The sequence below is a fragment of the Amphiura filiformis genome, chromosome 11 (genome assembly GCF_039555335.1).
Source record: "Amphiura filiformis chromosome 11, Afil_fr2py, whole genome shotgun sequence".
In the NCBI taxonomy this organism is placed as follows: Eukaryota; Metazoa; Echinodermata; class Ophiuroidea; order Amphilepidida; family Amphiuridae; genus Amphiura; species Amphiura filiformis.
Window position 1 is genome coordinate 38,292,057 of NC_092638.1, and position 24,164 is coordinate 38,316,220.

At 37.2% G+C, this 24,164-nt stretch overlaps 1 protein-coding gene across 2 annotated transcripts in view; it reads right to left on the bottom strand.

Moving 5' to 3' along the window:
• Positions 1 to 6,921: 6,921 nt before the first annotated feature.
• LOC140163999 (CMP-N-acetylneuraminate-poly-alpha-2,8-sialyltransferase-like) overlaps positions 6,922 to 24,164 on the bottom strand; it is a 33,829-nt gene continuing 16,586 nt past the window's right edge. For both annotated transcript variants that reach the window (XM_072187284.1, XM_072187283.1), the window contains 2 exons: positions 19,922 to 20,473; positions 6,922 to 7,764 (listed from right to left, as the gene is read on the bottom strand). In XM_072187284.1, the coding sequence (XP_072043385.1) occupies positions 7,467 to 7,764; positions 19,922 to 20,473 (850 nt within the window). In that variant the 3' untranslated portion in view covers positions 6,922 to 7,466. The remainder of the gene's footprint in view (positions 7,765 to 19,921; positions 20,474 to 24,164) is intronic.

Below are 24,164 nucleotides of genomic sequence, written 5' to 3' on the forward strand. Positions count from 1 at the left end.
AAGCAACCTAAAAATCGATTTTCATTATCTAGATCAATATATTATTGAAAAATAACACCTTGATGTTTTGCAAAAGTTCATTCTACAAATCGTATACTTTTGCAAACTTGCTTAATTTATTGTTGTTAATGAGTTATGTACGTTTTACAAAAGTGTTGTTGTTTCAGCCCTCTTTACAACGTAACTCAAGAACCGCAGCACCTATAAAAGTATATCCGTGGTATTTTAATTCTTCTACGCACTCGCTATGAATTGAGCAATGCAGTTTTTTTCAAATCTCACTACCATTCGTAAGATGCTGTGAACTACCAAATCACAACAGTTTAAAATAATTAATAACCTTAATGACAATAAAATTTTTGTTTAATACAATATTGAAAAAAACCAGTTGGTCATCGGGTTTCGAACTCGGATCCCCGGATCCGGAGTCGAACGCCGAAACCATTGAGCTACGGACTCTGATATAAATTGCTGTGTCGAAGTACATTATTAATTATATGAATGGGTGCATCGTCCGGAAAGGACAAAAGAATTGTGAAAAACTTGATTTTTTGACGAATGGGGATCAGAATTTTTATGTAGGGTATCTCAGAAAATGCTAGGGTATAATTGGAAGTAAATCTGAAAAAGTAGTGTGTAGGTGATTGCCCGCTAGTGCTGTAGCCTTGTCCAAAAATTCTGGATCAGCATTATTTTCCACTAATTTTCGCTATGAAATACCGGGTGAAATGAAGCAAAAGTGTTTGTTTATTATTAAACAATGGTTGACTGTAGGATTGGTGTCCCTTTTTGAATTAATGAGTTGTCAAGATATTACATTTGGGACTCTAAATAACATTAAACATGGTTTTAGATATTAGTACACTTTGTACCCAGCGAAAAATATCATAGAACAATAGAAGTCAAGTGTTTTAATGTTAGGCGTTTATGGCGTTTCGACAGTATTTTTTGTGGGACATGAGAGCACCTCAGACGTATCGAATTGCATTCTGAATACGCAGCATGTCTTTCTGATATCAAATAATTTTCATTTTTTGAAATTCACGATATAATACAAATGTTATGACAAATTATTAAAATTTGATATTTTTCAATTTTTTTATATATAACAGTCCTCGAAATAAATTTTATAAATCTAATGATATATTCTTAAAGTGTATGTAGCTGGAAGGAAAAGCCGACGATCAATTGAAAATTTTGACCTTTTATATTGCAGATATGGATTTTTTTTCCCAAAAAGACCTTTTTTTTTTTGGTGTTTAAGTATAAATCATCAGATTTATAAAGTTTACTTCAAGTACTGTTAAATATCAAAAATGTCAATTTTTAATGATTTACCATAAAATGTGTATTACATTGCGAATTTCAAAAAATCAAAAAAAGGACATTCTTCGTATTCAGAATGCAAATCGATATGTCTGATGTGCTCTAATGTCCCACAATAAATACTGTCCAAACGTTCATACCCCTTCCCTTAAGTAAGAGGAAATAATAATGGTAATAAACTCGTGTTATATCTAGCCTCATAGGCCTATAATTACATGTATGTACTATGTGTTATCGCATTGCGGCCCATTATGGTTGCAGAAAGAAATTACGCGGCCGGGCCATTTAAATAAAGGAGTGGGACCCGTGCCCGCACTCGAGTCCCAATTTCCGTACCCATACCCGTAGGCCTACTCATGCCCGGGTACTCATATTTTGGGTTCAGACCCGTACCCGTACCCATGGCTAGGGACCCGTACCCATGGTCTGGGACCCGTACCCCAAGGTCTGGGACCCGTACCCGTACTCATGGCTTGGGACCCGTACCCGTACTCATGGCGGGTCCCAATACTAAATAAATGTTATTATAAAATAAATACTAAATACTAAATGTCTGCCATGCAATATTGTAGTCCAAGAGACTGTGCAAAGTACATTAAGGCATATGTATCAACAGCTCATCGATTTATACCGGAACATACCCATTCAATAATTTGTAAACCAGTACACCACATTTCGCCATACTACATTTTAGAAACGCTTGCTGTTAGAATAAGAAAAATTTTAATTGTAATTATTGCACAGGTCACGGCGACCCTGTGACCTTTCCGGAAAAAGCCGAGTGGCAGGTTTTTCAAATAAATATTTTCGGTGTAAAAACTGTACCATCAGATAGGTAATGGAATATATCAATATTAACTGTACATCTACCACAACAATTTTTGATAACAACTTGCGTACTAGTATAGAAGGTAGAGAATTATATATCTTATATACGCCATTTTTTTGGAATTAAGTGAAAATTAATTCTGTAAAAGCTGTAATTTTTTTATGTAATTTTCACATTAGACCCGACAAAAGATTACAGTTTTGTTGTTATGATAATCTAATCTTTTAATTTCGTAAATAAAATTAGGGGTCTAATGTGGATTTAGGATGCAAACTGGAACAATCCAATGCCTTGTCAAAAGCATTTGCTTCAAAATGGAGTTCGGATGCACTTCGTAATACAACTTCCGCCACTCACCTTTGTTTCCAATGGACATTTTATTGTGAAATGTCATTGTACAAGGAATACATAAAAAAAATTTCCACATAGCCCCCGAATGAAAAGTATTTAATTATCTTTGTAATCACTCAAAAAGCATTTGGTGTGAATTTTACATCCGAACTAGAGGCTATTAAATTTTTACGAGCCTTTTTATTTTACATGTAAAGCCTATGGGGGTGACGATTAGAAATGGATGGCAATATTGAAAAACCCTCATTTTGGGCCATTTTAGACACTAAAATGCCCATAAAAAAAGAATAGCCTCTAGTTCGGATGTAAAATTCACACACAATGCTACCTGAGTGCGTACAAACATAATTAAATACATTTCATTCGGGGGCTATATCAAAAACAAAAAATGTCCTATACCCTAATGGTTATGGAACAAAGGTGCACTGCGGGAAACCACATGCACAGCAGAGCACGTGGCCGATATCAAAATCGATTTTATGTATTGTGTATGTAGGCCTATTCATAGGACCCTCGTATTAATTGTCTCTATGCGCTTGAGAATGCAACAATATAAATAATGGTAGCTTTATTATAATACACATTAATGTTTTAAGCAGATAAAATTCCAAAATATGATGTAGTAATGAAGTTGCGATTTATTAATATTATATGTTTAAATTTTCAAGATGACATTATCAAGTACGTCCTTCGTGGTCGAGCGGTCTAAGGCGCTGGTCATATGGTATACGTGATAGCGGCGCAGTGTAGCGTGGGTTCGAGCCCCGCCTCTGCCTAATTAAATTTCCTTCTTTTTAAAAAATTCATATTATGTTAGGGAAATGTGGCTGGGATAATGTAAGTATGGCGAAGAGTGGTGTGGTAAACCATTAACAGATTGTTGAATAGTTTACGCTTTCTGATGCTACTGCGTGCTGGATAAAGTTAATGGATTTGGATTAAAACATTGAATGTATATCGTTATGAGTTGACAAATGCCGAATATCGATTCTGCTAAACTCATAACGAATGAATAATATTTATTATATAATAATGATAAACAAAGGTTTGATAAAGCGCCCCAGCACAAACTCTCTAGATGCTTTAAGAAGAAAACATGCAAATCAAATGCTTAAAACTAGCAAATATGGAGGTCTCCGGCAATCACAATATTATGCCTTATTTGTTAGAAAAACAATTATCAAGCACGAATCGCGTGGTTTTATTTAAAACAAACTTATATTGACCTTAAAACAAATAAAACAGCCGTCTCCCCACCACGCAATATTCAAATTTCCCGGTCACTGAAATTGTCTGTGGCAATGACGTCCCAGTAACACAATGAAGGTTGTCGGCAATTGAGCACAAATAACCATGACGTCATTGCCACAGGCAATTTCGGCGCGGAAATTTTGCATATCACGTGTTGAGAGCCAGCTGTTTTTTCAGGCAACAACTTGATGCAGACACATATAATTTAAGTATATCTACAAAATGATAAAATACTTGTAGAAAGCAAAATACTATAAGCAGTTTAACCACAGTACGTGAAGCAAGCATATATATTTCAATGTAAAAATAATACAAATTAAAATACAAATATCATAAAACACTTGGTTATGTAACAGGCACATATTCTTTACTCGTATAAAAAGCAAAAACCCTGATAACCCATGAGAGGAGAGGTGGCCAGCACATGCACTCACAGCGATGATCAACAGTATCTTGTGTTAAATGGCAAGTTCAGCTGGGTGTTAAATGCACCATATAAAGTATAAAATAAACACAACAATTATACAAAGCATGAAGAAAACGCGATTGTGACTGGCACATAAAAGCGTGAAATAAACCCAGGAGATAAAAGGTTACTACGTGTAGCATTTGCACTCTCAGCAAAACATCAACATAATTTTGCTCCCATTGATAGGAAATTGGCCTGGTTGATAAATGCACAAAATACAGCATCAATTCTTGTAAATAGAGCGGTGCGAGTCCATGAAGAGATTTGTAGGTAAGAAGTATCTTGTACATGAATACCGTGAATTGATTTCATGGTTGGTTCAATCACCATCTTGTGTTCATATTACAGGAGCGTACTGCATCACAAAACACATGCAAAGTGTTAGTCTGATATACTTATACTAGTACTGTCGCAGTTTGTTTGTGCAAAGTTTGATACTAGTACTGTCGCAGTTTGTTTGTGCAATGTTTGATATACTGGTACTGTCGCAGTTTGTGCAACATTTGATATACTGGTACTGTCGCAGTTTGTTTGTGCAATGTTTGATATACTGGTACTGTCGCAGTTTGTGCAACATTTGATATACTGGTACTGTCGCAGTTTGTGCAACATTTGATATACTGGTACTGTCGCAGTTTGTGCAACATTTGATATACTGGTACTGTCGCAGTTTGTGCAACATTTGATATACTGGTACTGTCGCAGTTTGTTTGTGCAACATTTGATATACTGGTACTGTCGCAGTTTGTGCAACATTTGATATACTGGTACTGTCGCAGTTTGTGCAACATTTGATATACTGGTACTGTCGCAGTTTGTGCAACATTTGATATACTGGTACTGTCGCAGTTTGTGCAACATTTGATATACTGGTACTGTCGCAGTTTGTGCAACATTTGATATACTGGTACTGTCGCAGTTTGTTTGTGCAACATTTGATATACTGGTACTGTCGCAGTTTGTGCAACATTTGATATACTGGTACTGTCGCAGTTTGTGCAACATTTGATATACTGGTACTGTCGCAGTTTGTTTGTGCAACATTTGATATACTGGTACTGTCGCAGTTTGTGCAAAGTTTGATATAATGGTACTGTCGCAGTTTGTGCAACATTTGATATACTGGTACTGTCGCAGTTTGTTTGTGCAAAGTTTGATATAATGGTACTGTCGCAGTTTGTGCAACATTTGATATACTGGTACTCTCGCAGTTTGTTTGTGCAACGTTTGATATAATGGTACTGTCGCAGTTTGTTTGTGTAAAGTTTAGTAACTAGTACTGTCGCAGTTTGTTTGTGTAAAGTTTGATATACCAGTACTGTCGAAGTTTGTTTGTCAACATTGACTGTACTAAAAAGTATCCGAACACTTAAAGCCTTAATGTACGATCTTTTTAAATTTTTAGATTTTTCTTTTTTTCTTCCAAAATGATAATATGCAATCATTATGAAAGTTTCCAATACATTTGGACGCGAAAAACATTGGAAACAACATCATAAACTTCACCTATATCACTCGAAACATCCCGCACTATTTGGATTAGGACAGCGAGTGCGGCCAGTTTGAAGTTACGCTCCCTCCACATGTGGAGGGAGCGTAACAAACTAGTTTTGTAGGAGACTACGGTTTGCGATCGTGGCCGACATAAAATCATAATCTAAAAATTATGATTTTATGTCGGACCAACAGAAAAATCAATCCCGTTTTACTACAAATGGGGCGAATTTGACAGTTTGCTCATAGATTTAAGTTAGAACATGTGTAAGTATTACAAATATGCCAAAAAATCGGGTTTGAGAAAAATAAAGGTAAATTCTGAAAAAAGATCGTACATTAAGGCTTTAAAACAAGAGCCATATCTTAAAGACAGTCAAACAACCAAATTGCAAAATAAAGTAGTCGATAGATGGAGACTTTTGTTGTGCTTTAATACTTTGATACCTTATTGCGCACGATGCCATTTTATTCTACTAAATAAGCTATACTCATTTGAATGACGAGTTTGAGAAGTGACAAATTTAGATATTTCCTCCTTCAAGGCGATTTCTGCTACCTATTCCCAGCAAACACAAAACGTTTTCGACATCATTCGCAAAGGTTATAAAAGGTTGTCAGAAAACGTTTAAATGTCGGGTTATATAAAGGGTATATTAAGAGTTTAAAACGTTTTCATAACGTTAAAAATCATTTTTTGATAATCTACTGCTCGGCAAACAAAAATGTTTTACAGAAAACGTTGAAATTTCGGGTTATATAAAGGGTATAAAAACGTTTTAATAACATTCCAAAAACATTCTGGAAAACTTGATACAAAACATTCTAAACTGAATGTTATTTTGGGGTTGAAAAAATATTTTGCGAAAAATGTTTGCCCAAAATATTTTCAATAACGTTTTAAAAACGTTTTCATGACCTTTGTATAACCCGACATTTAAATGTTATTAAAAGGTTTTGAAAAAAACATTTTAAGAACATTTCTGTGTTTGCTGGGTTCAAACATTTTAACATAATGTTATTTAAGTATTGACACAATATTTGGCAAAAATGTTTGTAAAATAGTTTACAATAACATTTTTGAAAACATTTAAAAATATTGTTGTAGTGTGTTTTCATACAAAACGTTTTAAAACGTTATCATGACCTTTATATAACCCGACATTTTAATGTTATTAAAAAGTTTTACCTAAACCAAAAGCCAAAATATAACTTATTTAAAACGTTTTAAAACGTTTTTGTGTTTGCTGGGTTGTTACAAGTTTAATAAGGACTGATGAACGCTCACTCCGATATGATCAATATCTGCGTGCTTCGAGGAAAAAGTGCAAGAAACAGAGTGTACTTCATTTTGCAAATATATTACCACTTTTGAAAAGCTCTCTTCTTTATTCAATTTCATATAAAATAAAGTCGTATCAAACCAAATGACGTATCAATATACGCAGAACAACATGCTTTTTCTATCGACAACTTTATTACTTTGTAATTTAGTTTTAATGACTTGTTTTAAGTGTTAATTCAGATAATTTTTTTGGCGCAGTATAGTTCAAGAAAGGGGTGAATTTGGAATAGGGCGTAACTACACATGAATTATTCATCTGTGACCGTGGGCGTAACTGATTGATAGCTGGCCTCAATATTTTGCCCGCAATCCAGCGAAATATGTTATAAGTTTCCCCACACACGGACCTGAGTGTGCCAATCCTATTTGTGTGGAAATCTTAAAGTCATGACTAATGTACATTAGCGGTTTTGTTCAAGTAAGTCATCATTTTTGTTTACATACCTACACGGTGATGTTACCAACCGAATCGCACCAGTTCTATTCAATTCGCTTAATAATGAATATTCGTAATTATATGCGTGAACTGAATCTGATGTAAAGTTAAATTGTGCAGTATCATAGTAATGATTATAAAGAGATTTGTTGCTCTCGTCCTTGTAAAATGGATAAAATCCATACAAGGATATTCTGTTACAAATAGCGGTGGCAAATGTTAAGCCGATTAAGCCACTGGTAGGGCGAGATATATTCCAGATTCTGTATGAATGAGAAGAGAATAAAAGAGAGATTATTAGTTACGACCTGTTTGTTCACGAAATACGGGAAAATATCTACGGTCAATAGACGAATCCAACGAGCCAAGTCATGGTCAGGATTTGGTCGGACATCTTTGGGTAGCCGCTAGCACCAACTTAGTGTTTTGAGCGTCCAATTGTGCAAAGCCGCCTAACACCTAGAGAAGATGCAAGGACGAGAAGTACATCAAAGCATAGATACCGCGTGTAGTTAATCCGATTATTGTGAAAGGTGTAAAACGGGTGATGGAATGCAGTTTAAAATTTCCGCCAAGGCCGAATCATTTCACATTTTGAGTGCATTGTAGCCGACGGCTACCCAACTAAAGGCTGCTAGTCAGGTGTAGGAATGCGTGTATTTGGATTCGTCTATAGACGAATCCAAGTAGCCAAGTCATGGTCAGGATTTGGTCGGACATCTTTGGGTAGCCGCCAGCACCAACCTGATGTTTTGAGCGTCCAATTGTGCAAATAAAATCCGCCTAACACCTAGAGAAGATGCAAGGACGAGGAGGGTTAATAGAATAATAGCTAATAATATATATAATGGAGATAATTCCGCAGGTAATCCCGTCGCATCTATTCATACATATAGTCCTTTTGTTCGCAAGTACGTCAATGCATAGATACCGCGTATAGTTAATCCGATTATTAATATGTCACTACAACAACGAATAGACCATGCTGTGTGTTTTGTCGAAGGGAACTGTATTGTGTTATTCTTTTGTCTACCTGTGTTTTCGCGAAAGGTGTAAAACGGGTGATGGAATGCAGTTTAAAATTTCCGCCAAGGCCGAATCATTTCACATTTTGAGTGCATTGTAGCCGACGGCTACCCAACTAAAGGCTGCTAGTCAGGTGTAGGAATGCGTGTATTTGGATTCGTCTATAGACGAATCCAAGTAGCCAAGTCATGGTCAGGATTTGGTCGGACATCTTTGGGTAGCCGCTAGCACCAACCTGATGTTTTGAGCGTCCAATTGTGCAAATAAAATCCACCTAACACCTAGAGAAGATGCAAGGACGAGGAGGGTTAATAGAATAATAGCTAATAATATATATAATGGAGATAATTCCGCAGGTAATCCCGTCGCATCTATTCATACATATAGTCCTTTTGTTCGCAAGTACGTCAATGCATAGATACCGCGTATAGTTAATCCGATTATTAATATGTCACTACAACAACGAATAGACCATGCTGTGTGTTTTGTCGAAGGAACTGTATTGTGTTATTCTTTTGTCTACCTGTGTTTTCGCGAAAGGTGTAAAACGGGTGATGGAATGCAGTTTAAAATTTCCGCCAAGGCCGAATAATTTCACATTTTGAGTGCATTGTAGCCAACGGCTACCCAACTAAAGGCTGCTAGTCAGGTGTAGGAATGCGTGAATTTAGATTCGTATATACGGCACAAGACCGTAGCCTTTTCCCATATTTTGTGAGAACAAACAGGGCGTAACGATTTTATCTTTTAGTGAACATGAATTATATCATCTTCCGACTTATTCGTAACTTTGTTCACGGAATTTAATCTTACAGAAAAATAGGCCAGTTTCTTCATTGCTTTTTTTTTGAACAGTGCAGCCTAGAAGCGTGTGAAGTATGCGAGCGAGGCTAATAGGATATCACGCATGTCATGTTACGCAGACACGCGCGTAATACGGGAAATATTACACAAATATTGTATGTTTACGAGTTCAATGGTAAGAATATTTTCATGAGGTAAAATTAGTAGAGGACCAGCCTGTAGAATCCGTGACTAAATCATAGAACAAAAGTTTGAGAGTCATTTTGGGATCTTTGATTGATTCTGACTAAATTTAGCTTGGGCTCACCTCCTGAAACTTCCGGGCATTCCGGGGACGGGTCAATCAAGGTCACATGGGTCAAATTTTCAGAATGCATATCTCTACATTGGCAAGAGATGAGTGAACTTGAGACCAAACATCCAGACGTGTTCCAGAAATTCTCCAATGTCATTCGCCGCAGTAATCAGTGTTGGGCAGGCCTCAGTCCAGATAATCGAACAGACATTAAAGGAGGATTTCGTGATCCTAGCATCCTCTTTTTATGACATTTTTCAGTACATATCCACGAAAAAAGCTTATTCTCAAATTTTCAGTTGATTCCGATTTTGCGTTTGCGAGTTATGCATGATTATGTGTATTACACTGCTCCATAGACAATGCGTTGTAATTTCGTTCTGGTGCACCAGAACGAAATTCAAATTTCACGATATCTTTGCAAAACGAATTAATCTGCAAGAAATATTTTGTGCATAAACATTATGTAGCCAGAGGTTTCCAGTGATATAAAAATCTCAACTTTTTTGAGAAAAGTGGGGGATGAGGCTGTGGATCACGAAATGCCCCTTTAATGAGATCACTAAAGAGTACCGGAGGCTTAATACGTGGAAGCGGTATGAACGGAACGAAGAGCGGCGATCACTGGACGATACCCATAACATCTGAGTATAACAATGCCATGCAGGAATTCAATCACCTCTATTACACTGCAAGTGAGCAGCATAAAGATTCAGCTGAATCAAGGATCAATACAGATACATCAGACCTATCCAAATTAAGGTCATATTTGGATATTTACTAACCCTTCTCTATCGACCCTTCCTTAAGAAATGTAGTGAATGGTATTGTGGCTGATGATGATGTAAATGTTCATGAGTATGAGTCCGTTGGTATGGAAATCATAGCTAATCATAGCCAAAATGCATGACCAACCAGTCTTAAGTATCATTCAAGCGCAAAGACAAGGCCAAAACCCTTGAATTCGTCTTCTGTATCAATTGCTCCAGATCAGACCATTGACCCCACCCTCTTATTTCAGCGGTTTGTAGTAGTGTGAAATACAGCCTGTCTCAAAAAAAATTGTGCAAGTGAAAAGCGCCCTCTTTGGCAATTAGAAAATACCGTTGTCTCATAATGCTTAAGTCAACGTCAAGGGCACAGTCTTAGCTCTCAAATACCGTTTGTTCTGTTCAATTTGCTCTTTTTAATCTCGAGATACGTTTAGTTAACAACGAAAGGGTAAAATCACAATTGTGCCACTTTAACTAGGGAATAAGGCTGAACATGTAAATCAATGATAGCTGATGTTGATGCGTCTAATGCACTCCACCTTCGGTGCTCGTACATTAGACGCGTCAACACCAGCGCGCGGGCATTATTTTGTCTAATTTCATTAATTTGTCAAATTTCATGAACTTGTCAAAATTCATTAACCTTGTGCAATAATAAGTGTGCAATATTTGTTTGCCTTTTAACATGTCTTGAATGACAAAGAGAACAGTATTTACCATGGTAAAATCATTGACATGCACAATGTATTTAATTTTACAGCAGAATGTGAAATATTTATTTATCGTTTAATTTGTCGTAAGTGGAAAAAGAAAATCATTATACTTTATCATGATAAAACATTAAAAATTTGGTATTGTTGTGTAATTGATGCATTCTTTTGATTTCACGAAGGAACTCTTGATAAACTTGATGCTAGCTATCATTGATTTACATGTACATGTACAGCCCTCTTCCCTATATTATTGATGAGATTCATCAGGATCGTTCAAAGTCAAATTAAATAAATGAGTTCTGGTACAGATCCAATAAAAATGAAAGTACTCACTAGATATATTTCAGTTCCTATCAGGAACCTTGTTTACTCTGCAATGACTGTAGTGTTTCTAGATGTCGGCAGTACTTGGTGGCTGTGATGGTGTTGCCACACTTGTAGGTTGCCGTTTTGAGATGATCTGGTCATAGATTCTGTCCAATTTGTATGCCCCCTTGTCCTTGTTCATAGTGTTTTTGCCCCTGCTCCTGATCCATATGGCTTCTTTTAGCCAACGCGTGGTTTTGTCTGCCTCTTGATCTATGATTGCTGCCTCGTCCCAGTTGATAACATGGTTGCTGGCTGCGACGTGCTCAGTTATTGCCGATTTATGAATTTGGGATGTGGATGACTTTCTTTGTGACCTGGTGAAATTTTTGGAACTTATTTTTTTGGCTTCAGTTTTGTGTTCAGATAGTCTAGTTTTGAATAGACGGCCTGTCTCTCCAATGTAGGTCTTAGGACAGCTCTTGCAAGGAATTTCATAAATTGATTCAGCTGTTTGGAGGGGGTCCCGTTTGTCTTTGGGGTGCACGAGCATATTGCGCAGGGTGCTGTGGGGCTTCATGGCTGTCGAGAAACCATGTTTTTTGAAGACTCTCGACATCCTCTCAGAGAGACCCTCGACATAGGGAACGACGACAGAGCCCTTTGTTCGTTCGGCAATAACTGAGCACGTCGCAGCCAGCAACCATGTTATCAACTGGGACGAGGCAGCAATCATAGATCAAGAGGCAGACAAAACCACGCGTTGGCTAAAAGAAGCCATATGGATCAGGAGCAGGGGCAAAAACACTATGAACAAGGACGAGGGGGCATACAAATTGGACAGAATCTATGACCAGATCATCTCAAAACGGCAACCTACAAGTGTGGCAACACCATCACAGCCACCAAGTACTGCCGACATCTAGAAACACTACAGTCATTGCAGAGTGAACAAGGTTCCTGATAGGAACTGAAATATATCTAGTGAGTACTTTCATTTTTATTGGATCTGTACCAGAACTCATTTATTTAACTCTTCCCTATAGTAAAAGTGGCACAATTGTGATTTTACCTTTTCGTTGTTAATTAAACATATCTCGAGATTAAAACAAGCAAATTGAACAGACTAAGCGGCATTTGAGAGCTAAGACTATGCCCTTGACGTTGATGTAAGCATTATGTCACAACGGTATTTTCTAATTGCCACAGAGGGCGCTTTTTACTTGCACAATTTTTTTTGAGACAGGCTGTATGTGAGCTTTCAATGCAAGAGGTTATGAATTACGACCTCTGTTCATTTTCTCCCAACTTGTTTGAGGCTAGAAACATTTTCCAAAAAGCAGATAAGCCTCAACTAGCTACAACTAGTACTAGTATCACTGAACATTCAAGCAATGTGATGTCGGGTGATTATGAAGTCCTCAAAGAATCTTATCCAAAAACTGATCATTACGTCCTTGCTGGAGGATCCTTGTTGCATCGAGTACCATGGGAAATTGGAGACAGTTATGGGGTGATTGCACAGTCATATGCAGACTTAACTGTTCGCTATATGGATTGACTACTGTGGTCTTTGATGGGTATGGTGGAGGTCGGTCATCAAAGACAATATACACCAACGGCAGAATGTCCATCCAGTTGTTTACGCAGAGACGGAATTTTCAGGAAAAAAGATGACTTCTTGTCAAGAGCTAGCAATAAGTAAGGGCTAATTGATCTCATTACAGATAAACTGAAGAACATAATGCCTGGCGTGAAATGTGATCAATACATCAGACGGTGCACATGTAGAATTTTTTAGAGCAGCGGTAGAAAGCTACCATTGACATTACAACGTTGATTGGTGAAGACACTGATCTATTAATCCTGGTTCTTTATAATTATGCAGATAAACATGTCAGAGAACTAAAACTAAAGGCAATCCTATTTATGGTACCAGCTTCTCTTCATCCACACATATACCGGGTGTGATACAACCTCCAGGATTTTTGGTATTGGGAAGAAATCGGCCTTCCAAAAGATTGATTGTGAAAGGCGATCCCATAGTCAAGCAATGAGCAAATATCTTCATTCTCCCAAATCAGTTATTGAGAATTTTGGTAGCAAGGCTATTGACTGTTATGTTAGGCAGCAATGGGGAGAGTTCACTTGCAACCCTGGCTACAACATATTTGTCAAGAAGTTAACATCTGTAAAAACGTTTGTCACTCCTGAACGTTTGCCGCCCACTGCATCCTCCACCAAATTCCGCGAGTTTACTAACCAGATTATGATCTGGAGGGACCGACAATGGTATCCATGGATGTCATGGACTGGCATGACTGGGGTGGAAAATAGACAACGACCAGATTGTGCCGATCATGACTGACATGAAGGCTGCCCATATACTCAAAATGAGCCACTGTAATTGAAAAACTGCCCACCTCGCTGCAGCTGCCGAAGATACGAACTACCATGTCATGCTGGAAGTGGACCCTGCCAAACTCACTCATGTGTTAACCCATGCATACAGCAATCAAATAATGGAAGATGAGGGGCAGAGTGAATGATGTACTGTAGCAAACTAACTCAACTCAAATGATCAGATTTTTAGTCCTGCCTGAGTTAGGGATGTCATATGATATTGGAAATGAAGGCTTGTGGCGAAACGTCATCTTCACTATGTGCCTATTATGTGTATTATGTCTTATGTCTGAGTATACAAAATATTGTATGAATCTTTATGCCAATTATGTCCAAGTCTACAAAATATTGCATGAACTCTTTATACCAATTTATGTCTCAGTCTACATTATAAATTCTATGAAAACTCTATACCAATTATATACCGTAAACGTTCGCCTAATGGCGCTATAGAGTTCATGGAAATGAGAGAGCGCCATCCCTGTAAAAGCCGACTATTATCACTGATCATTAAGGGTACGTGTAGTTATAAAGGGTAAAACCTATCGACACATACAATTGAATACCTGAGTGGAAGAAGGGCCCAGCTCCAATTTTTTACAAAAATGAGTTAGACCCAGCATTTTATTGCCAGCAGACTGATCTTCATTGTGTGTGAAAGATGAGCCAAAATCCACTCTCTAAATAGTCTTCCACGTACATTTAATCATGGTTTTCATGGAAGAAAGGTGGAGTTGGGCCCTTCTTCCACAAATATTGGATTAAAGAGGAATTTTGTTCATCCATGAAATCTGCTTTTCCAAACAACAAACTTTATTGCTAACATATTACATGCTTCTACTTATGCAATAATGGATCATTTCCAACTTTCTGTAGCTATTTATAACACATTTGCTTACGGAACTGGCACTTGCAGTATATTAGTGGAAGAAGGGCCCAACTCCAGCTCGTATAAAGACCTGTACCGTTGCCATGGAAACATCATATATGATTTCGAATGTATGTAATACTGTATGTTCATGTATTTAAGGTCCCCTGAAGATGAAAACATTCTATCGATAAAACTTTTCCAAATATTACGTTTTTTCTTAATATCTCAAAAACAGTTTTGATGGAGTTGGGCCCTTCTTCCACTCAGGTATTCAATTATGAACAAGATCGAACAAACTTGTTCATGATAATGCGGTAATCATTCACCTGATACGTTGTGGCCCAGTGAGCAAAGCATTAGACTATAATAGTACGAGGATAAAGAGAACTTGTGGAGAAGATTGATGGTTCGAATCTCATGCAGTAATTTCTGACAGATTATGATGTCTGTCAATGTTTTTTTCTGATTTGAGGAAATTTTATTCTCTATTTTCTTGATTTTATCTTTAACATTGTTTATATAATTTTATAATTTTATCTTGTATGTGTCTTTTTTCTGAGTCTTTGTTTTTATCGTTTCATTTTAGAGTAACTCAATCCATTCAATCAAATGTTGTAATGAACCTATTTGATTGTATAGGCATTTGTTATGTGTGTGATACGAACTGCGACAAGTCTTTCAATTGGCGCGAGTGTCCTTGCCTATACATCAGTAGTCATAAGAGGTATATCATTTTATTCGAAAGGCGGGGGGGGGGGGGGGTCCCAAATATACGGGGGTCATAAAGTCTTGGAAAGAATAATAGGAAAAAGACTGATTTCAATACAATTTTGGGGGTTGGGATCATAAAATTTTGTTGCCGAAATAGGGGGGCGCAATTTTATTGACGCAGACTTTTTGTAAATTTGGGACCCCCCCCACCCCTTCCGAAAAAAATGATAGCCCTCTAAGAGGATTCAAAAGATAACCTCTGCCCCAATAATCCCTAGCTATATTTGTTTGAAACTGTTCCACGGAGGATGTATCATAATAGGCTCAGTCTTCAAATGATATAAATAAAACGAACAAAATCATACAACGACCAACTGAATAGAGGCTGTGCATATGACGTATCTTCCCGTAAATATGGCGGACTACTCATATGCATTCAACAAAAGCATGATTGCATCTACCGCGACAGTTCGTCTCACACACATAACAAAATGCACTACGATCAAATAGGTTGATGACAACATTTGATTGAATGGACTGCACTGCGCCATGATTACGGGGAAGAAACCGGTTCAAATCCTTTCTTTGCAGCCAATCGATCAGCGCAAGGGCTCTATAGCTATCATTGAATACTGGCTAGGATTCCACAACACAATGAGAACATGTTATAAGGCGCTTTGGAAGGCACACAATACCACAATGGCTTTCCATATTATGTGCACTCAACAGCTATTCAGTATCGAAGCCCGGTATCGCAGTTACGTAATGTTACTATGTCAACGGGATCACGCGCTTAAGTAATGAACCACGATCGAAACAATCAGTACACAAAAAGGCATACCAAAATAGCGTGATCGTAATGATCGCCATACAAACAGTGCTTGGTTCCGATACCATCACGGAGTTACGTAACTACTTCGTGGTCTGATAGTTATATGATCAATGGTCTGATCTACTTGGGTTTGATCCTTTTAAGAAAAGATAAAAATAGCTGATCATTTATAATGCATAAATGAATAAAGTAATGTAGTTACACAATTTGAAACATTGAGGCCGTTCTATTTTTCAAAGGTCATTTAACTGTTAAATGTAGTGGAATATATCACGCATTGATAGGTAGCAGGTGGAGCAAATTTTGTCAGCGGTTTTTGTTGCCGTTTGTTCGCAGTGCCTATTTATCTAATAAAAAATAAGAAAATTAAAATTAAATTAAACAAATTCACAATATTCGTTCGTAAAATGGGGACAAAATCCAAAAACATTTCTTGACCCTTCTTCACATAAAAGTGGGGGCAGAAATCAAGATTCGAACAAGTACCATTCACCATTCAAGGCGCACCCTCTACCGACTGAGCTAACGGGTCAGACAATAGAAGGGTGTAATTTTGAACTGAAGAATATTAAAAAAATATGAAGAAATTACAATGTTATAAAAAAAAATACCAAAATGAGTTAGGTATAACGTATGAATCGATTTACAAATTAAGTCCAATGGCACTTTGAGAAAGAATACCTGAAGAAACCCCAAAACATTTGCTGCTCTAGCAACTAACCTAGTGACCTTTAGGTCATGTCACGATATTTTTTTCTGAGGCATTATGTCCAGGTTGCTCAATTTAACATACACGTATCCTTAATGCTGTTGAGATTTTACAAGGATGGCGCTCTCACATTTCTAAGAATCCAATAGCGCCATTAGGCGAACGTTTACGGTATGTCCGATTCAACAACTCCTCCTATACCTTTATACAGGAGCCAACCGTTGTTAATTCGTGATGAATCCACACTTTTACTATAGCGTATACGAGAACGCGAGCGAGACTACGCGTTACGCGAGAGCGCGTAAATTTCGTCATGTTTGGAACCTGTGTGCGTATGCAAGTTTTACAAATTAAATTCAGTATTTTTCAGCGGCTAAACATTGCAGTTTTATTCTGTAGTTTTATCCCAGTTTTATTGCTGATTTTAACAGAAAAATCATCGAAGTTTTTGTAAGGCTGAGTGGCACTGATTAACTAACATTCCTCATGAAATAATCATGTGAATTATACGATCTTTAGCTTCTTTTCGTTGTTGAAAGGGATTCAATCATGTTTCATCGTTGTTCATCGCCGTTTAACAACTCGCGTCCGGCACGTGGTTTACTTCGCTCGGGCTGCCCTCGCGAAGTAAACCACGCAGACGACGCTGCCGCATCGTTGTTAAACGGTGATGAACAACGGTGAAACATGATTGAATCCCTAAGTCTACTATATTGTATTAACTCTTTTCCAAAGTGGACTTTTTACAAGCCAATGGGACTATGTCTAGCCTATTTATGAAAGCCAACATTTGACCAGCCTATTGTGTCTTGCCAATTTTGTCTTGCCAATATTGACTTTTCTGTTATAACTGCTGAAATTGGGCAACCTATTTCAGCTTAACTACGAGACTTGGCTCAGTGCTCCTAATGAAAAGAGGGATATCAACCAACCAACCAATGACGTAACTAACATTGCAGGCACAAAATGTTTCACTCATTTTACCAACCTATCATAGTGTGACACATCACTACCAACCTGAAAACGACCCGTAATGTATACAGTGTAATACAATTTTGGCGACCATATTGGACGTTATATTGAATTTTTTGGACCCCCAAACGTGGGTGTAGATACTTCAATGTCAACTCTTCAATAGATCATTATTGAGTTAAAAGCTATCACCTGAATACTAGGATTTAGGCATGCATTTTGGATTTATAGCTTATCTGATTAATCTGAACTATTTTTATTAGTCAAATTGGAATCCTTGACCCAAAAAATATGGGTGTAGACACCAAAACTGCAACTCATGGGTGAAAAATAAGTAAATTATAGGTATTTTAAGAGTCTTTTGTGGCCATTTTGGACGCCATCTTGGATTTGTAGGTTACCTGATCACTCTGTAATATTTTTGTTGATCACAGTAGAGCGCTTGACATCTTAAGCCACGCGCGCAAACTTCACACGCTTCATGGATGCACTGTTAGAAAAACAATAAAGAAACTGGCCTACTTTTCAGTAAGATCAAACTAAATTCCTTGAACAAAGTTTACGAATAAGTCGGAAGATAATATAATTAATCTTTAATCGTTACCCCTGTTTGTTCTCACAAAATACGGGAAAATATCTACGGTTCACCAGACCGTAGTGTTCCCGTATTTTGTGAGAACAAACAGGGTAAGTATACCTGATTTCATGAAAACGAAGCGAAAATCGATTGCTAACTTCAATGGCTGTCTTACATCCTCAAAATCAAACATTCCGCTGTGGCATAATAACAATAGACGAATCCAACGAGTCAAGTCATGGTCAGGATTTGGTCGATCGGCCATATTTGGTCCCCCGCATGCACCAAACAGGTGTTGTGAGTGCCCAATTGGGTGGATTAAACCCGCTTAAAATTCGATGTTAGATTCTTTTGTGTTGTAAACTGTCATCATTTGTCTACGTGTAACACGGGTGATAGAATGCAGTTTAAAATACCCTTCAAGGCCGCATTATTTCACATTTTAGGTGAGATAGCTAGGTCCCCGTCGCGGCTATGGCTGCCATTGAGGAGAAGGAATGCGTGAAATTGGATTCGTCTATACCGTCATGATGTATTAAATGCAATATCATTGGTTCTAGTGTCCGAACACTAAATTTGCACCAAATCACTTGCCGTTTAAAGAAACGTCACATTGATATTGCTTACTCCGTATAAATGCGTAAGTAACATACATTTTGATTGGAGGTAACTATCCATATATTCGTACTCGAGCCAATCATTATGATTGTTTTCTATAATTTACGGTGTAGACTCAACGCATTCTCGAATGAATTTTGCTTTTCGAGTGATATAAATCAAATTTTATGCTATAAAACATGCAAGCAATAAACATCACAATCACAATTCGATATAAAGTTCAGATAAATAAGGCCCTAATCATTTCCTAGGACTGTGTTAGTTCCTTTTAATTTCTGATGAAGTCTCATGTTCGCTCGACTCTAGTAATATCCCTCGCTGGTTAGCCAGCTCGAGAACCATTAAAAGCAACAATATTGTACCAGGGAAGTGCAAGTGTTTGGCCTCGAAAAGGGGAAAATACCAGGACCAATTTGTTTTTATACAAACATAAGAACGAAAATTGTTAAATTCGTCGGGTGCATTACATAGTATGTCAAACACAGGGTGTTTTACATAGTGACGGATGTTGATCGCAAATTTATCAAAAAATGGGCATCGGGAAAACGTTGAGTAGGTAAATTGTATTGGGTATAGATTACAAACTTGCCATTAATGTTCAGCAATTCATGTGTCTATTAGAAGTAGACCCTTGAAAGATATTTTCAAAACATTAAAATGTAGTAATATCGTACATCTCACACATGTAATAGATTGCCAAAGTTATCCGTGACTATGTCTTGCGCATCTCAACATCCGTCACTATGGATTTACCGTGAAGTGCAGATCCGTCACTATGTAATACACCCGACGAATTGTAGTTATACTCACTTTTCTGTCGGAACTACTAAGTCGGCGGCTGCAAATGCTAAACGTGGTCCCTTTTTATGCTTAGTTCTGTGTAATATATCATACATAGCGCGTAAGTAGCCCCGGCTTGTTTTTGTATGTTTCATATACCAAAGAATTGAATTTGCGGGTAAACAATACAAATTTTCTTGCATTTCCGCTTTTCTAAGTAAATCAGTTCCGTTTGTCAAATTACCAATCATCCAACCAATTCCTTCCGTGTTTATACTCATAATAGTTGTATTAAATCCAACATCATCTGTGTATCCTTTTAGTGCAGCCATATTAAATCGAAGAACGAAGTCCATGCTATCAATTTCCTTTCCACATCGACTGTTCTTGAGGATTCCACCATTTCCCACAACAGCGCAAGTGTTGAATTGACGAGTTAATATCCCAAAAGAAAGATCAGTGCTACAATTGCAGAGATTCACACTTCTCATCTTTGTTAAGTCAGAATAATTGTCTTTTTTGCCTTTTTTGAAGAAGGCACGAAGTGACCTTCTGACTGGAAGAATCTCCAATAGGCGAGAACTGTTTAGAAAGAAAACGACACAGTAGTATTATTCTGCGGGGCTGTGGTCAAGTCTGGGGTCGAGGGGGTCGCGACCTGATCATTAAAGCCTTAATACGATTACGGTCAAATGTTAAATTGGTTATTCTTTGCCAAATATTATAAAATATTATTAGTAACAACTGCCAGGAAAGTTTTCTGGTCATTTTAAACCAAACTACTGAGGTAAAATGAAAGAAAACTCACTTACTAACATAGCCGCTTAACTATGGTGGTGTTTTTATGGGGGGGTGTAAAGTCATAATTATGACTTTAATTCAACTTGCTCTGTTATACTAAAAATACAATGGATTTGGCTGAATTCAATTTAGGTGTGAGTTTGAACATTTTGTTCATAAACATTACAAATATACAAAAAAAAACAGGTTTGAAAAAGATTAACCAATATCATATTATGAGATCGTATATTATGGCTTTAATATCACTCGCTGATAAAAGATAGAGTAACCGTCTGAAAATTCCGCGAGGTTAATTAATACGAGGGTGGGTCAATATGTAATGAGAGTTGACCTCCCAGGAAACACAAAAACGTTTTAAAAACGTTTTAAATAAGTTATATTTTGGCTTTTGGTTAAGGTTATATAAAGGTCATGATAACGTTTTGTATGAAAACAGGATACAGGAGGATACAGGAGGAACCCGGAGATCCCGGAGAAAACCTGCGAGAGCGAGCATGGAATCGGGATAAACCAAGTGCACATGAGTCGCGCCGCACAGTGGGCCAGAATCGCCTCAAAGTGTGCCAAAATTATAAACGGACAATCAGACGCATACAAACACGGTAAAATGACTATATTAGGGGTTTTCGAGGCTGCAGAATTCAATGGAAGCATTTTTGGAAATGTATGACGTCATCAAAATGCTGAACGATGATTGGTCGATTATTTTTACAACAGTATTTCAAATGATACAAGTTAAAATTTTAATTGAAAAAGCAAAATAGGGGTTCCAAGGGGAGCAAAATTCAATGATGACATTTTGGAAAGCGTATGACGTCATTAATATGCTGATATATGATTGGTCAATTCTTCCTCCCGCAATAATTCAAATGCTTGTGTAAGAATTATTATAAAAACTTTCAAATCGGGGGTTTTAAGGACTGCGGAATCCAATAGAGCCATTTTCCAAGGCATATGACGTCATTAAAATAACGAGCCGTGATTGGTTAATTACTCTTACAACAGTGATTCAAATGTCCGATTGGAAAAGTATTATCAAATAGCATATTCAAGGTTATACGGATTGCAAAATTCACTGACGGCCTTTTCTATGACATCAATAAAGTGCAGACATTGTAATTGTTTAATATAAGCAAACAAACAACCAGCCAGACTAAATGTTGGGGGTGGGCCCGGGGGTGGGGAAAAATTTGTAGGTGATTCTTCCTGCCGGACTCCAAAACGTTGCCATTGTCTTAAACGTAATTTTGGCCCTAATTTGCAACCCATTAATATACCAATTTCCTTGAAAAAGCAACCGATTTTGCTCAAATTGGGTGCTTTTACCTGAATATGTTTATCAAAATACACAATAATACCGGGCGGTTTCGTCTATGGTGAAAACCCACCCATCGCTTTACCAAAATGGGCAAAAAAGCACCCCAAAAGGCAAGCACATAATACGTATACCATGTCAATGGAAGATCCGCACCCCGGATGTTACAACTTCAGGCACATTCTCCGATAAAGTGTCCAAAAAGCCAAATCTGTGTCGCCCATAGTGTCAAGTCGTATTCAGACTTGTTTCGTCAGAAAGAAATGACTTTTATTAATATAACTAATACTTAGGAGTTGCTTTCTAAAATGTGTGGGGCTGGAGGTTGTAACATGCCTAGAAAGTATAAAACAATAAAGCTGATTATGCATGTCCATTGTTTTCCTCCATGTCGCCAGCCAAGGTACGTTCCGCATAATGTGTCCCTGTTCGTTAAACATGCGCGCATAATAATGGATTATAGGTACTTTTCATTAGTGGTATCATGCCCTAATTATAAAGTATAAAACATCACAACGCAAGTTATTAAATTTTTCCAACAGGTCTTTGAGACTATGTCGCCAAAATTGTTCACAGATACGTTACCATATTTCTAATGAATAACAATCTTGTCAAAATAACTGGCTATATGAATGTTCCCATATGTTATGGATAGAGCAGGCTCTATAGTTATATTATATATGTGGTACATAACACAATGGTTTCAAAGTAAAAAAATCAGGTCTATTAATGGCAAAAAATCCTGACGTTACGTTCATGCGTTTCACAGATACGTTACCTAAATTCTACTCCCCTCGGAAAAAACGCTGTGATAAATGAAGCCAAATACCATACCAGACTTTAGTACATTGGGTGATGACTGATCAAGTATGGGTATTAAGTCGGTAAGTTTTTACACTTGCACGATTAAGACAAAAGTGGGAAAGGGCTTCACAGATACGTTACCACTGATACGTTACCCCCAATGCGTACAAGTAATATTGCTCAAAAATGAAGTATTGTTGAAAAATCACCCATGCATTGTTTTGTGTTCTGAAACTATTAAAGTTTACGATTCTGAATGATTTTCACGAATTCTTCGTGGTTGGCATTTTGCAATTCCTGAGCCCAAACTTGGACGCTTTATCGGAGAATGGGCCTTCAACGTCATCACAAACGACACTAAATAATTTGATTCAAATTGCAGTTCTCCATTACAGACACGTGATTTGGTCGTTCGCTATATAGGCGAATGTGAATTTGATTTTTTTCAAGTAGGCCTAGACGTAATACCAAATCTAGATGTCACGTTTAAAATTGGCAGACCATGGGGTTCTTGTGTCTTGAGTTTCTTTCATAAATTCTTTAATTTATATGGATGTTCAAAGCAGAACAGAATGTGCATGTAATATATGAATGTACATTTAAATCAAAAGGCTAATGAGGTTAGAATAGGCCTACTCTAATCCCCTGATATTCATAATTTTAAAAACAATTATTTTTCCGACCAAAACGACCACAACTTTATCACATGTCCTTAATTTCAGCACAGAGCTTAGGGTTTTTCATATGAACTGTGAAACTGAGCTACTTTCATGAAATTGTTTGATGATATATATACCATTATCATGATTAAAAAGTCACAAAACTAATCCAAATATATAGTTAGCATATGCCTTGGAAGTTCAATTCAATGATGAATGTGCAAAGCATCCGTATAAACATGGTATGATAAATTTATATCTGATAGTGAGCCTGCTGCATAAGCAGCATAAAAAAAAGTTTTTGATAAAGATTCCATGATTTTGTTTTATCTCGATCAATGATGTTTTAAAATATTGAGACCTTATGCTATTTCTTAGAGCAGAGTTGTAGTGAAAACCGCAAAATCCCCAGGGTATTTAAGCAATATGAGGGCGCTATGCACATGACATGATAAACCCGTATACGCCGTACTGATCCATCAAAATCAGCTGAAATGTGAGCAAATAGGGTACATTGTATGGACCCTGGAATGCAGGCTGGCAAATATTTGCAAAAACCATTGCCATCAATATAGTTCTAGGACTCGTCTACAAATGGTAACATTATTTTTTGAACAGGAATCGACAGGAATCCAAACTAAATTTCTATTTTTTCCCAAAAATGCATATTTTTACCGTATTTCACCAAATTAGC